The sequence below is a fragment of the Ovis aries genome, chromosome 2 (genome assembly GCF_016772045.2).
Source record: "Ovis aries strain OAR_USU_Benz2616 breed Rambouillet chromosome 2, ARS-UI_Ramb_v3.0, whole genome shotgun sequence".
In the NCBI taxonomy this organism is placed as follows: Eukaryota; Metazoa; Chordata; class Mammalia; order Artiodactyla; family Bovidae; genus Ovis; species Ovis aries.
The window spans coordinates 169,350,301-169,365,854 of NC_056055.1; the positions used below are offsets into that span (position 1 = coordinate 169,350,301).

Here is a 15,554-nt window from a genome sequence, read left to right on the forward strand (position 1 = left end):
CACATATGGGACACTCAGACTATTAAGGAAGTTGAAAGTTTTATTTCTCCCCTTCCCTTCTTTTCAGCTCCTCATCAATTGTTGCAATAGGAATACTTTCGTGTTTCTCGTAGGGACCAGAGTATGACCCACAAATGTAGAGGAAAACAATTTGAGAAGCAGATTAAATAAACTTTTGAAAATATATTTGATTTCAATCACTACCTTAGTGTTGTTGAAAGATATAAAATATTTTATATGGAGAGAAGTATATGTTGGACATATTTATCTTTAGTCTTTTCATTTGACTTAGATACATTATTTTTGAAAAGAAAATGATTATTTTTCAATTAATGACTTTTAAGTTAAAGTGGCTGAATTGATTTAGAGTTGATTGGCAATGCTCCATTTTCCTTTTGTTAAAAATCAAGAATATAAAGATGAAGTTTTAAAGATTCTTTGTTAAAAATGAACAAAATTGGTCTGAGCACCTGTCATATGAATTTGGGCACAAATTCTTAAAATGTGGACTTTAAAAATTATTTTCAAAGTTTATAAAATATATAATAAAATAAATTTAATTAATATGTAAGTATAACACTACTTTCTCTTCATTTCCAAATATTCAACATTATGTACTTCTTATTTTTAATCCTATTAATATTAATATTTATACTCTAAATTGTGCCACGAATAAAATGTTAAATATTAAATTGATACAACCAGCCAAAAATTTTGAAGTGGGAGGAGCCTTTCTTCTAAAGATAAAGGGTGTTTTCTTCATCTTCTTTTTAACACAAACAATATGTTATTTATCGATTAGATTGTCTCATTCTTCATGACTCTAATGTTTATTCATGATTGCAATGAATGCTCCCCATGTATCAACTCCTTGCATAGTCACAGTGCCTCTGCAGAGCAGAGGTGTTTTATCACAGTACTTAGGAATTAATCCTATAGGTTCATGTTCTGTGTGATTGTTTTTTTCTCCAACTCACAAGCTAATTTCCTCCAAGAGTATAAGGGACATTGCATTTGCACTGTTAATTGTAGTATTAAAATTCCTAGTCTGTATTGTTCATTATTTTTAGCACTTATTTATCCCCTCATCCAAGCCTCCACCATGGGCTTTTCCTGGCATCTTCTACTTTATGTATGGTTGATGGTGGTTTAGTCACTAAGTCGTGTCCGACTCTTGCGACCCCATGGACTGTAGCCTGCTGGGCTCCTCTGTCCATGGGATTCTCCAGGAAAGGATACTGGAGTGGGTTGCTATTGCCTTCTCCAATTTTATGTATAGTCCATATTCAATTCTAGTCTTTCACTAGTCTTCCCTTAACTAAAGCCCACTTTCTATACTTCCTCCAGATTAATAGCAATGTAACCTTGTTACTTCAATAACTGGATAATGAGAAAGTTAAATTCTAAAATTCATTAACTCTCATATAAAGAACTTCATGTTATGTCTGACGTTTACATTTTTGGCTTTCAATGTCTATCATGTTTCTACTTACCCTCTTTGTCTTTATCAAGTTGAACTACTTATAAATCCCTAAAAATTTTCTTTTCCTTTTCTTTTTGTCTTCGGTGACATTGCATTCTCTGTTCCCAGTTACGAATTTCACCGCAGTTTACCACTATCTCCACAGGGAAGTCTTTTTTGTATGCTAGCCATCTCTTTTCTCAATACAGCCCACTTGAGTTAAACGTCTCTTGGATATTCTTTTGTTATGGTAGTTGCAAAACCATATTGCAGCTACATGCTTATTTATTTGATGTATCTAATAGATGAATATGAGGGGACACATTAATTTGTAGCATCTTTGTAGTCTCAGTGTCTAGCGCAGTAACTAGCACATGGATGAATGAATGACTGAATCAGAGGGGCAAAGTAAAATTAAACATCTCTGGTCACCTTCTGCAATGCGGTGTCTTCTTTAAACATTGCAATGATTCTAAGCAGCATTATATTCCTGGGATCCCATAGTTAATATATCAGCACTGCATAATTCATTTCAGGAGTTTATTTTAGATTGCAAATACTCATAAGCTTCAACCTTGAATTCTGTTATTATTTTACTTCTCGACTCCAAATCACAAGACAATGGATTATATTTGGTCCTCCTTTTTAACCTCCCATTTATAACATTGTGAAAATAGCAAAGGTTTCTGATCAAGCTTCTCTAAAGTGCTTATGCATGATGTTAGTACTTGAAAATGTTGACCCTCTAATATATTGGATGACTTTTATCCTCCTGAGCAGCTATTCTTGTTAAAGTCCCTAAAGTGAAAAGAAAATGTTAATCACACATAAATACCAGAAAGCACAAGGCCTTTTCCTCACATTTATTTACTATGCACAAAAGAGAACTTCTGAAAAGTGATAAAAACTGCTTCATCACTATGACTACTTTAAATAAATAGTGTTTTGCAGAAACTGACTAGAAAGGAATACATTTGCTATGCAACAGCATGAAAAATTGGCTATTTTTTTCAAATTCTAAATAAAACTAATACCAACATGTATTTTTATCATACAGAAGTGCAACTACTGGGCACAAGGAAAATTACCTCAGAAAGAATATTGAAATTATGAAACGGATACTGAAGAGCATGCCAAATCAGTTAGGAACTTAGACTCCAGAATGCAGGGGAAAAGATCACAGGAGGTAAACCGTAAATGGCCTCCTGCTGTGCTTAGATATTAGAGGTTTAATCCTTAGCTATGGTCAGCTTCCCTTAGAGGGCTGATCATGTCCTCAGTATATTTTGCGGCTTCAAGTTTATTTGTTTGTATTAGGGGAAAAGACTCATGATGATCATTTTCATTATTAAAATTACTCAGAATCTCCTATTTAGCACCAACTCCAGTAATGCATTTTTTCTCTAGAATTTTCCTTCTAGCCCCAGGAAACATTGAGCAAAACGTAACACAATCAAGCTTATTTAATGTTTCAAGAAGTACTTGTGTAGATGTATGGTTTAAAAAAAATGTATTTTTGATATATGATTGAGTTATTTGATACATACTTGTTATGTTCCACATTAACAATTGAGGTTAACTTTATGTTTTTGCTAAAAAATCTGAAGCTAAATCACCTATTGTGATTAGGGCTGAGAAAAGAGAGTCGGTTGGTTTTACTGCAGACTTGAAAAATGAATATATTTCCTTGTATATGAACTTGAATTCCTTGATCTTTTCTATATTACTACTACATTTTAACACAGCCTAGTGTATTATTATTTGGTATAAAATATGAGACAATGAATGACAGAAGATATAGATCAATTGTACTATAATATAATTACTGTAAATAATCTGTATCTTTCCCTTAAAATAATCATAATTTTATCTAGTTTAAAATTATTAAATTTGCTTCTCCTCTTCTCCCCCTTCCCACCCCAGACAATCATAGCTGTCCTGATGATCAATTTAAATGCAAGAATAATCGCTGTATCCCCAAGAGATGGCTTTGTGATGGAGCTAATGATTGTGGGAGCAATGAAGATGAATCCAATCAAACATGTTCAGGTAAAGGTTTGCTTAGATGCATATGTAAATCTCTTCCACGCTTAGTCTTCATAAAGATGCCTGAAACTAAACTGAACTTTCCTAGTGCTGATGATCTGATTATTGTAGTAGCAAGTGAATTCAGAGTTCGCTGCCACAAAGGCTAGAATGCAAACTATCTTTTACTTATTCTTTGGGTATCACTCTGCTTTTCAAAGGAATCTGGCATCTTATCCATGCAGGTTGACTGTCAGTACACCACTTGGACAAAACATGTCCCTGCTAAATTTTACTTGGTAATGGAGGGAGAGGTTTGTGAGTATACTATGATTTAGGCTATCTCACAAGGAGAATTATTATTATTATTTTAACCTTGAAACAATAATTTATATGTTTTTGTTTAGTCTTCTGTAGAATATCTCTGTAAATAGGTTTCTGTTCCTGGCACACTATTCATGTGTTTTGTTTTGTTTTGTTTTTAAATAAAATCCCAAGTCCACTAAGCCTATTTATATTTCCATACTATTTATTGTATTGCAATAAATCTTTGAATCCTTAGCTAGATTCTCATTGAATGGGAATATACAGGTCATGGTACACATTGCAGCAGAGGGCCAAAAAGATCATTCTTAATCAGATAAGTGTTGAAAAATGATCCTGACTAGCAACTGCCTAGTGCTTCTCTTTAAACAATGACAAAAAATCATATATTTAGTGACTCTTATTAATATGATCAGTATTTTTTAATCATTACATATACTGTTAAAATCTATCAACCACCTCACTTTTTCTTTTTGCCAAAATAAGCCATACAAATACAAATTATTATAATGCATTAGAAAAAACTGCAAAGGCAACACATAGAGAAAAGACCAAGAGGTCAAGAAGCCTGGTTTGTACTTGGATTTTGAAACTGACATTCTTGGAAAGACTTGTGCCTCCCTGTACCTCAATTCCCACATTTATTACTTTCAACTCTGTAGAAGTATGAATTTTCCAGAGCTTTGCACCATGTACTAAATAACAGCAAGAATGAAATAGTCACCATTCTGTAATCCTAGCCTCCATTTTATATTCTTTTATTTTCCATGGTCACATATTTACTGAGGATACACGGGCTAGTCTTCTCCTGTCCCTTGATTAAAAGCTCAGTCTACTCTTTTAGAGCAACTGATTATTTTCAAGATATTTCGTGTCTTTCATAAGGGTGTTTTGCCAAAGACTGTCTCACAGAAAGGGACCTTTAGAGACCAGATGGGCCTAGGCTCCTGCCTTCAAGTTCATCCTTTTCATAGTTGAGGTGGAAGAAGAGATTTGCCGTAACTCATATCGTTGGTAAGGATTTAGGAAAACTCACTTCATCTCTCTCCAGGGCCATTGCTCTTTTTACCAAACTATGTTATCCTGAGGATTAGCTAGAAATCTAGACATGGTCAATTTAATGTTTCCCAGATCACTGTTAGAATATGACTGCAATTTACAATGAAGCATCTTTCTAAATTAGTGCATTTATTATTCTTTTAGATTAAGATTCAACTCAGAAACTATATAGTATTACATCCTAAACAGATAGATCTGCTTTCACCTGAAATTATCAGGCACTGCTGTCTCAATTCATAATACCATGTCTTCTTCATTTCTATTTGATTTTTACTAATCTGTTTGTTTCTACATGATTTTTAAAGAAGGATTTAGGACTGATCAGATACTTACATAGAAAGAGTGAAAATGTTATGTATAAGAACAAATAAAAAATTTAATCCTAATGAGTAAGATTTTTAAGATACTCCAGGCCTTGGTTCACTAGAAAATAGAACGCCACTTGCTTGCACCTCAAGTGCTACTTTAAGTGACAGCAGCTGAAGTCTGCTACTCACTATTAGGTCTTCTTATCATATTCATGATAGCGATTATGGTCACCTTATGTCTTTCTAAATTGAAAAACAAAATACAAAGAGAAAAATAAATATGGCTTTTAACTTTGAAAACTATGCTGTCATGTTACAATGTATTTCCGTTTTGTTTTACCAAAATGAATAGGTCATACAGCTCACCATCTTGGAAAAATATGGGAAATTCATTAAATGAGTTCCCTGGTTGAGTTATTTCTCTGAATTTCTAGATACAGATGTGTACATGGATATGTATCCTAGATAAAATAATACTCATATGGGGATTATTTTGTAATTGAATCCACTATCCTGTAGCCTTTAGCAGTGTGGCTACTTTATATTTAAATGAAAATTCTTTCCTATAACAAACTAATTTTGTATTATTTTTCTTTGGGATTTCTCCTCAGTGGATCTACTAATTCAGTAAATATCTGTCACAGCATTGCAGTTAGAATCAGGAAAAATACACAGTAATTTCTTTAAGAAGTTATGAGATAAGATGAAGAGAAAGACATTCAAACAGTTCATTCCCATGGAACTATGTTGACCTTCAAATGGGAGCACAAAAAGAGCTACTAATTAATCATTGGCTCTCCTGGAAGGCCTACTAGAGGAGGGGATGTCTAAGCTAAGCCTTACCAAACATAAATAAATAAATTAGAAAAATGTCTAAATAACAGTTTGAATCATTTAATTAGAAAATATAACCTGATAAGACCATGTGATATTCACAATTAAAATGAAAAATTAGAACTCAAATATCAACAGGAATTTCAAAAAGCAGTGTAAACTCAAAATCTTGTAACAATAAGCAATTCAGTGCCATTCATATGAAATATAAAAATGCAAAAATGTTCTATATGTGCTTGTTGATTAACAAATATATAAAAATAGGAGTAAAATACGGAGATTAAAAAAAACTAAGGATGACAATTACCTCTATGAAAGAAAAGAGAAATGTGATTGGGAAAGATTACATAAGGGATTTCAAATGTAAGTATAATACTTTTATTTAAATTAAAATCTGTAGCAAATGTAGGAAAAATTAAGATTTGATAGTTCTATAAGAAGACAAACAGATTTTAATGATACTTCCTATACTTTTCTAAGTGATGGAAATATTTGACTGAAAAAAATAAGTAACTGATTGGGGACCATAGGTTGTGGAGGGTGAAGTCCTTAGAGGGTAGGGGGCTGTCAGAGGGAGAGCCTGTAAGTGAAAAGGGGTACACAAAGGGGCAGAACAGAGCTGATAGGCAGGGTTTAGGAGTTGGTTTTCATCAACAACAAGAAAATATAGTTTTGTGTACTTTTGAGGGAGATCGAGAGGCCAAAGATGAGAAGTTCAGTTCAGCCACTCAGTCGTGTCCGACACTGTGACCCCATGGATTGCAGCACACCAGGCCTCCCTGTCCATCACCAACTCCTGGAGTTCACCCAAACTCATGTGTAGAGTCAGTGATGCCATCCAGCCACCTCTGTTGTCCCCTTCTCCTCCTGCCCCCAATCCCTCCCAGCATCAGGGTCTTTTCCAATGAATCAACTCTTTGCATGAAGTGGCCAAAGGATTGGAGTTTCAGCCTCAGCATCAGTCCTTCCAATGAACACACAGGGCTGATCTCCTTTAGAATGGACTGGGTGGATCTCTGCAGTCCAAGGAACTCGCAAGAGTCTTCTCCAACACCACAGTTCAAAAGCATCATTTCTTCGGTGCTCAGCTTTCTTCACAGTCCAACTCTCACATCCATACATTACCACTGGAAAAACCATAGCCTTGACTAGATGGACCTTTGTTGGCAAAGTAATATCTCTGCTTTTTAATATGCTATCTAGGTTGGTCATAACCCTCCTTCCAAGGAGTAAGCATCTTTTAATGGCAAACCAATTCAGTATTCTTGCCTTGAGAACCCCATGAACTGTATGAAAAGGCAAAATGATAGGATACTGAAAGAGGAACTCCCCAGGTCATTAGGTGCCCAATATGCTACAGGGGATCAGTGGAGAAATAACTCCAGAAAGAACGAAGGGATGGAGCCAAAGCAAAAACAGTACCCAGTTGTGGATGTGACTGGTGATAGAAGCAAGGTCCAATGCTGAGCAATACTGCATAGGAACCTGGAATGTTAGGTCCATGAATCAAGGCAAATTGCAAGTGGTCAAACAGAAGATGGCAAGAGTGAACATCGACATTCTAGGAATCAGTGAACTAAAATGAACTGGAATGGGTGAATTTAACTCAGATGACCATTGTATCTACTACTGCGGGCAGGAATCCCTTAGAAGAATTGGAGTAGCCATCACAGTCAACAAAAGCATACAAAATGCAGTACTTGGATGCAATCTCAAAAATGGCAGAATGATCTCTGTTCATTCCCAAGGCAAACCATTCAATATCACGGTGATACAAGCCTATGCCCCAACCAGTAACACTGAAGAAGCTGAAGAAGAACGGTTCTATGAAGACCTACAAGACCTTTTAAAACTAACACCCAAAAAAGATGCTCTTTTCATGGTAGGGGACTGGAATGCAAAAGTAGGAAGTCAAGAAACACCTGGAGTGATAGGCAAATTTGGCCTTGGAGTATGGAATGAAGCAGGGCAAAGGCTAATAGAGTTTTGCCAAGAGAATACACTGGTTATAGCAAACACCCTCTTCCAACAACACAAGAGAAGACTCTACACATGGACATCACCAGATGGTCAACATGGAAATCAGATTGATTATATTCTTTGCAGCCAAAGATGGAGACGCTCTATACAGTCAGCAAAAACAAGACCGGGAGCTGACTGTGGCTCAGATCGTGAACTCCTCATTGCCAAATTCAGACTTAAGTTGAAGAAAGTAGGGAAAACCACTAGACCATTCAGGTATGACATAAATCAAGTCCCATATGGTTATACAGTGGAAGTGAGAAATAGATTTAAGGGACTAGGTCTTATAGAGTTCCTGATGAACTGTGGACTGAGGTTCGTGACACTGTACAGGAGGCCGGGATCAAAACCATCCCCATGGAAAAGATGAAAAGTAGTTACCATGATGATCCTCGCCTTCAAGCCTAGGCAGTATCAGACCAGCTTTTTCCCACAGCACAGAGTTCTGCTTCAATTACATAATATTTTTTCTCACATCCCCCACAAATGTTAACTAAATTCAAACTATACCACTAGGATTGTGTTAAGGAAACCTGATATATTTTTTAAAATCAGAATTTTTTTTTACAAGATAAATTGGAGAGTATTTTTACATATGACATAGATTTTGTTCAAATAGAATGCTTTGATACAGTGCAGGTATAGTTTAGGAACAATGTATCAAGCTCAGTCCTCCTCTCCCTCCTTGTTCCTGCGCACTGTGGGATTTCTCACTGCTACAAGACCGCAGGGAAAGCATCCTTAGTGATGGGTAGAAAAAATTCACATTTTGACAGTGAATTTCTGATTCTCTGCTAAATAAACAGTTCCACTGAGGAGGTGTAAATTTCCTCTTCATTAGAGCAGAATTTGCTACAAAATTAGATTCCTCTGGGGCTGCTCTGCTTATCTCACCTCCAGACTAATTTAGAATTGATGGAGAGAAGAACTGAGAAAGTCAAGGTTGTATCTTCCTGATACAAATCCAGTGATTAAAAGGTGATAATTTAGTCAATCTGATTATATCATATAGACAGTACTTGTAGATTTATGGAATGAAGCATTTTTCTTATCTAAAAATCTGTTAAATTTGCCTAAAAAAACAGATTATTTTCTCCATGTTTAGAAAAGATAATGAATTCATATATTTTCAGGGCATAGTCTCCTTTTATCATAAGCCAATAATTTTTCTTTGAAATAAGGAGTCATAATAGTTGTTCAAGTTTCCTAGTTAATGAGGTGATACACAAATTCCCATCACAATGTGAGATGTGTCCTACGTGATGTGAGATAGGTACCTAGGAGTCCTTTCTCATTCTCCTTTCTAATCATTAAAGCAGTGCTGGTGAAAGAAGAGAACCGGAGAAAACTGGTTAGAATCAAACATGAATGACTAGGAGAGTGATGCAAGAGAATCAAATGGAAAAACATTTGTTGGGGATTATAATATAATCTCATTGTGTCAATTAGAAGATTTAATAGAGATGAAAATATGTGATAATATCTTTTTTTCTTCAAAGCAAGAAAACCAGAAAGGTGGAAGGAATAAATGTGTAGTAAATGAGGGAGAAAAGGAGAGATTTAGAAAAAGAAATGTAGAGAGAACAAAAGAAAAGAGGAAGGCAGGGAGGGGGGAAGAAGGGAAGGAAAGAGAGAGGGAGGAAAAAAAACAGGAGGAAGAGTGGAACATAAAACTGTGTTATTCAGTTTCTCTTATAACTCAAAAGGTAAAAAGTATTTACTGTGATCAATGAAATGATACAGAGACATGTAAGAGAAAAAGCTAATAATCTGTCTCACAGCTCTGTGCTTCCCTCTTCCCACCAAGTTAACTAATGCCAACATCTTCACTCTTCTTTAGGCTAATGCAAATGTGGTTTTATTAAAATTACCTAGGAGAAGGCAATGGCAACCCACTCCAGTACTCTTGCCTGGAAAATCCCATGGACGGAGGAGTCTGCTAGGCTGCAGTCCATGAGGTCGCAAAGAGTCGGACACGACTGAGCAACTTCACTTTCACTTTTCACTTTGATGCATTGGAGAAGGCAATGGCAACCCACTCCAGTGTTCTTGCCTGGAGAATCCCAGGGACGGGGGAGCCTGGTTGGCTGCCATCTATGGGGTCACACAGAGTCAGACACGACTGAAGTGACTTAGCAGCAGCAGTGTTGACTTACAAAAAAAAGCATAATGTGAGAGTTGCAACTTAAGTTTTATTTGAGGCAGAATGAGGGCTGCATCCTGGGAGACACCTCAGATAGCTCTGAGAAACTGCTTCAAAGAGACAAAGGGGAAAGATCAGTATATAGGTGATTATGGTGAAGGGAGAGTATGTGTAATCAAGCACATATTTTTTCCAAAATGTTTCTACTAGTCTTATGAAGCTTTTGCTAGTCAAGAGAAGCAGTCATCACCATGAAGGATTTTAGTGGTTTTCTAGATATGAGGAGATACAAGAATTGGATTCATAAATTTGGCTCCTGAAAATGTCTAACTGTCTGACTTCCTATTCTGCCAGTTTTCCCCTGGGTACAGAGTGCCCTGTTTCTGATCTCTACCCTGAACTCCTTCCATGGGTGTTGAAGGTCAGCAGCTGCAGCAGCATATAAATTAATCCTTGTAGAGGGATAAGTGAAGTGAAGTACTTCAGTCGTGTCAGACTCTGCAATCCCATGGATTGTAGTCTACCAGGCTTCTCTGTCCATGGGATTTTCCAGGCAAGAGTACTGGAGTGGGTTGCCATTTCCTTCTCCAGGGGATCTTCCTGACCCAGGGATCGAACCCAGGTCTCCTGCATTGCAGGCAGATGCTTTACCCTAGATGGCAAATGCCAATTTGTAGTTGACACTAGGAACATTGTTGATTTACTCTAGATGTTAGAGTAATTCTGCAGAAAATCCATAAGGTTAACAAAATAAAGTAACGTAGAAATATTAAATCTTACCTTAAACTTTCAAGATTGAAAACTTCAGAATCATACTTGTTTGTTGGGCTATTTAAAGTCTATTAATCTAAAGCAGTTTACTTGTAAAAAAGAAAAAATCATATATGGCATAATATATTTTAGATTCAGCACCCTTATCCACATAATCAAAGCCAAATACAGTGGAACACTTTTCTTGGTCTTTCAAATTAGAGATACTGAGAGTAGAAACACTATATCCAACCTAAGAAATCAAATCAGAATGGTTTTTTTGTTTGTTTGTTTTTTCTCAAGTAATCTTCTAAATATTCACCAATAATGGACATACATCTTTACAGAGCAAGTGCAGTTTTCTTAAAGAAAATTACTTTCTTTATGTAATGTAAAGTATATGACTTTCCAGAAACTATTTTAAATGCTTCTGAAACTCTGAATTATGGAAACCCATTTTAGTGTGTTTGGATGACTTTGAACTAAACTCTATTTTATACAAGACATTAGTATTAAAGAAGTTCACAGGGTGTTTTGATGAAATAGGAACACACCTGTCTGTTTCTCAAGCCCAGGAAACAAGGGGATGTCTATAAACCAAGCAATGTTCTCAGATCATAACTGCAGGAACTCCGACTCTAATTGTTCCTCAACTGTCAGATCTTCATCTAACACAAATATTAATAGGTCTGAGTTTCTCCTTCCCAATTTCCCCACTCCTTCCTTTTGTCTAATTAAAAGGAATGCTGGTATACTGATAACATAGGAAAGCAGATTTGTAGTTCAGAGTGGCAAAAGGGAAAATAAAATCAAACATTTAAAAATAAGTATGTGACAAACTAAGGCCTGGAAGAAGAATTAAGCAGCTATCTAGGCTCTCATGCTTTCAAAAGTTGATCTGATTATAATAGAAAAAGGCAATCAAATGCCTTATAGAACATAACCCCTTTACTGAATAATTTTAAACCACGGCCCTTGGCTAGCAAAGAAAGGAAGGTTTCCTGTGTGTATTCCTTGAAACCTTTACAAGAGCTCAAAGCAAAGTTCATTAATATACTTTGATTGAAAAGTTATACATTTTTGTATTACTACACTTAAAAGTAAGTTTAAAAAATCCATTTTAAGGCTAAATATATATTTTCAAAAAATATTTTCTGCATTCTTGATCCATACTTGAACTCATTTGTAGATCAAAAATAAATGCATTGAAAACATTAGAGGACAAAGACAGTTTTGACCCCATAATTAGAAACCAGTTACCCTGATATATCTAAATCCTGCCACCTTCATTACAGCAAGTTTCTTGGTTTATCATCCAAGGCTATGCAAAATAATTTTTTGTTAATTAAAAATTGGAGAAAATTTAATCCAGTCATATATTCATCAGCATGTGCCAGAAAAAAATTGTAAAATAATGAATTCACAGCTTCATTTATGAATATGTGTGAGGATTACAGAATATGTTGTCACTTAGCATTCATTTAATTGAAGGGCAGAGCATGTGAACTTTAGAAAAGGCTGACAAGCTGGCATTACCAAAATTTTAATAAAGATTTAATTGAAAAATATTTTATCTAATAGAGCAATGTAATATCTTATGTGTAAAAGAGTTATTGTATGATTTATTTTTCCTTGATATTATTCAAAAGGTCTCTAAATTTTTCCTCTATGCATTAATTGATCACCTTAGCCAGGACATGCCAAGTGGACCAGTTTTCTTGCGGAAATGGGCGCTGCATTCCCAGAGCATGGCTGTGTGACCGGGAAGACGACTGTGGGGACCACACAGACGAAATAGCATCTTGTGGTAAGTTGTGAGCTTTCAAGCTGTTTTTGGAGAAGAGAATGGCAACCCACTCCAGTACTCTTGCCTAGAAAATCCCGATTATGGAGGAGCATTGTAGGCTACAATCCATGGGGTTGCGAAGTCGGACACGACTGAGCGACTTAACTTTCACTTAACTTTCTAACTTTCAAACAGGTTATATCACTATCATCTCTTTTAAAAGGCTGTTTATTTCTTTATAAATACAAGTCAACAAGGCAGAAGATGTTACTTTTTATTACTGCCTTTTGGGCCTGAGTGTGGACTTTAACTGTAGAATGTATGCATTCACAAGGCATATCGTTGGCTAAAATAAATGGATCCAAACATTGCAGATTTTAGTAGGAAGTGATTATTATAAGGCGAACAGGACATTCTCAAATGTTCATTATTAATCTTATGTCTATAATGATTAAATTTTTCAAACAGAATAGCTCATTCAGTGACATGTGGAGTAACTGAGGAGGACATGCTTTTTATTTGTATGCATGTGTTACACTCTGGAGCAATACACTATAAGGGCTGAGAATACATAGTTGATAAACCATTTGTTTCATTTCTAAAGAGTTGTATCATTCTGAAGGACAAAATTTTTATTAGTTGAAAACATTTTTTTAAAGGCAAAATTCCTATTATTACATAAAGCGGCAAATTTAATTATACCCATTTGTACCCAAGAATTGATGCTTTTGAACTGTGGTGTTGGAGAAGACTCTTGAGAATCCCTTGGACTGCAGGGAGATCCAACCAGTCCATTCTAAAGGAGATCAGCCCTGGGTGTTCTTTGGAAGGAATGATGCTAAAGCTGAAATTCCAGTACTTTGGCCACCTCATGCGAAGAGTTGACTCATTGGAAAAGACTGTGATGCTGGGAGGGATTGGGGGCAGGAGGAGAAGGGGACAACAGAGGATGAGATGGCTGGATGGCATCATGGACTCGATGGATGTGAGTCTGAGTGAATTCCGGGAGTTGGTGATGGACAGGGAGGCCTGGCGTGCTGCGATTCACGGGGTTGCAAAGAGTCGGACACGACTGAGCGACTGAACTGAACTGAACTGTACCCATATATCAGTAGGCCGTATTATCATTTGTGTACTAAAACACAATAAGGAAATGAACCAGATTTTCTAATTCTTCCACTTTATTTCAGTCATGGCTTTGGATATTTTAAATTACTATGGAACAGCATAAATTAGACATGTGTAGCACACTTATTAAAATAGAATACAGCTGGGTATGCATTTTTAATATTTTGACTCTATGTTATAGTATTTCTACCAGTAGAGAAATAAGGAGACTTTTTTCTAAATCTTCAATTAAAATAGTTCTGTTTAGCATGTGCGCTCTGTTTACCTAAAAATTTTCTTTTTAAATTTCTTTTTATACCACACTAAGTCCCTATAACATTTGAGTTTACAACCTCTCAAAAAAAATCTAGATTAAGTATTATTCATTGGCAATTGACATTCCACAGAAGACAGTAGAGATGCTAAAACAAAAAAAGTAATAGAGAATTACATATTTGTACATTTTATATGTAGAATTTCTGAGGGCTGGCCAGTTAAGGTGAGTGAGCAGTGAATTTCCTCTCCTTTCCAATGTCCAGAGTAATCATGTGGCTGGGTCTGCTTCTAGAGGGCTCTACTTTTTAGAAAAACTTAAATGCTTTTCTGCTCTTAGCATCTCCATCCAGAGTATCCCAGAAAGATAATGAGCAACCTGAAAACATTAAATACAGAGAAAGTCTGGAGTTAGAATCCCAAGTCAGATAAGAAATGCCATGAAAAACAGACTAGGAAATTTGTGATGAGCTCTTTAGAGAATTTTGATCAGAACTTTGAGCTGACTTATTTTTAGTAATGGATCTAGTGCAATATTTTTTTCTTTATTTTAGTAATTTGAATCAAAAGAGAAAAATCCTTAAAATTTCAATAATAATTAAAATAATCATGCCAGCAAACTAACAAACTTTTCACGAGGTAAGTGGGCAAAAAGTGTCAGGAGTCCAGATGTATTTTCTTACTGAATCTTTACGACAAATCTACTGGAAGTATATTACTCTCCACATTTTACAGTTAAGAGAGTCGACATTTAAAGTCATGAATGACATGTGTGAGATAACAAAACTAATAAATAACAGGACTAGACCATGAATCCAAGTATGCTTAAAACTAAAACTCAACCATTTCGGTGAACTTGGTTTGGAAGCCAAGGATAAGGTGCAGATAGGGGGCAGATAATGGTGGTTTAGTTTGGTGGTTTAGTCACTAAGTCATGTCTGACTTTTGCAACTCCATGGGCTCTAGCCTGCCAGACTCCTCTGTCTGTGGGATTCTCCAGGCAAGTATACTAGAATGGGTTGGTTGCCATTTCCTTCTCCAGGGATCTTCCCAACCTGGAATCGAACCAAGTTCTCCAAAATTGCAGGCAGATTCTTTACATACTGAGCTACTAGGGAAGTTAATGCCATTATGAAGTGAACTGAAGTGAAGTCAGTCATGTCCAACTCTTCGCAACTGCATGGACTGTAGACTACCACACTTCTCTGTCCATGGGATTTTCCAGGAAGAGTACTGGAGTAGGTTGCCATTATATATCCATAAATATCTGATTTAAATGCACAAACACCTGTAGTGAGTTTTACTCATTTGTGTGTTGTTAAATCAACATACCTTAGTGGAGAAGAGGCCCAATCCAGTGTTTGCTTATTTTTGTGATGTCAATACTCCCACTGTGGCCAATATCAATTTGCCAACATGACTCTCTGAATATGGAGGAGAACATGTGCATAACAATATGCA

At 36.0% G+C, this 15,554-nt stretch overlaps 1 protein-coding gene across 1 annotated transcript in view; it reads left to right on the top strand.

Moving 5' to 3' along the window:
* The window catches only part of LRP1B (LDL receptor related protein 1B), a 2,196,232-nt gene that overhangs the window by 1,277,862 nt on the left and 902,816 nt on the right, over positions 1-15,554 (top strand). The window contains exons 17-18 of the mRNA XM_060411151.1: positions 3,386-3,511; positions 12,618-12,734. Of these exons, the coding sequence (XP_060267134.1) occupies positions 3,386-3,511; positions 12,618-12,734 (243 nt within the window). The remainder of the gene's footprint in view (positions 1-3,385; positions 3,512-12,617; positions 12,735-15,554) is intronic.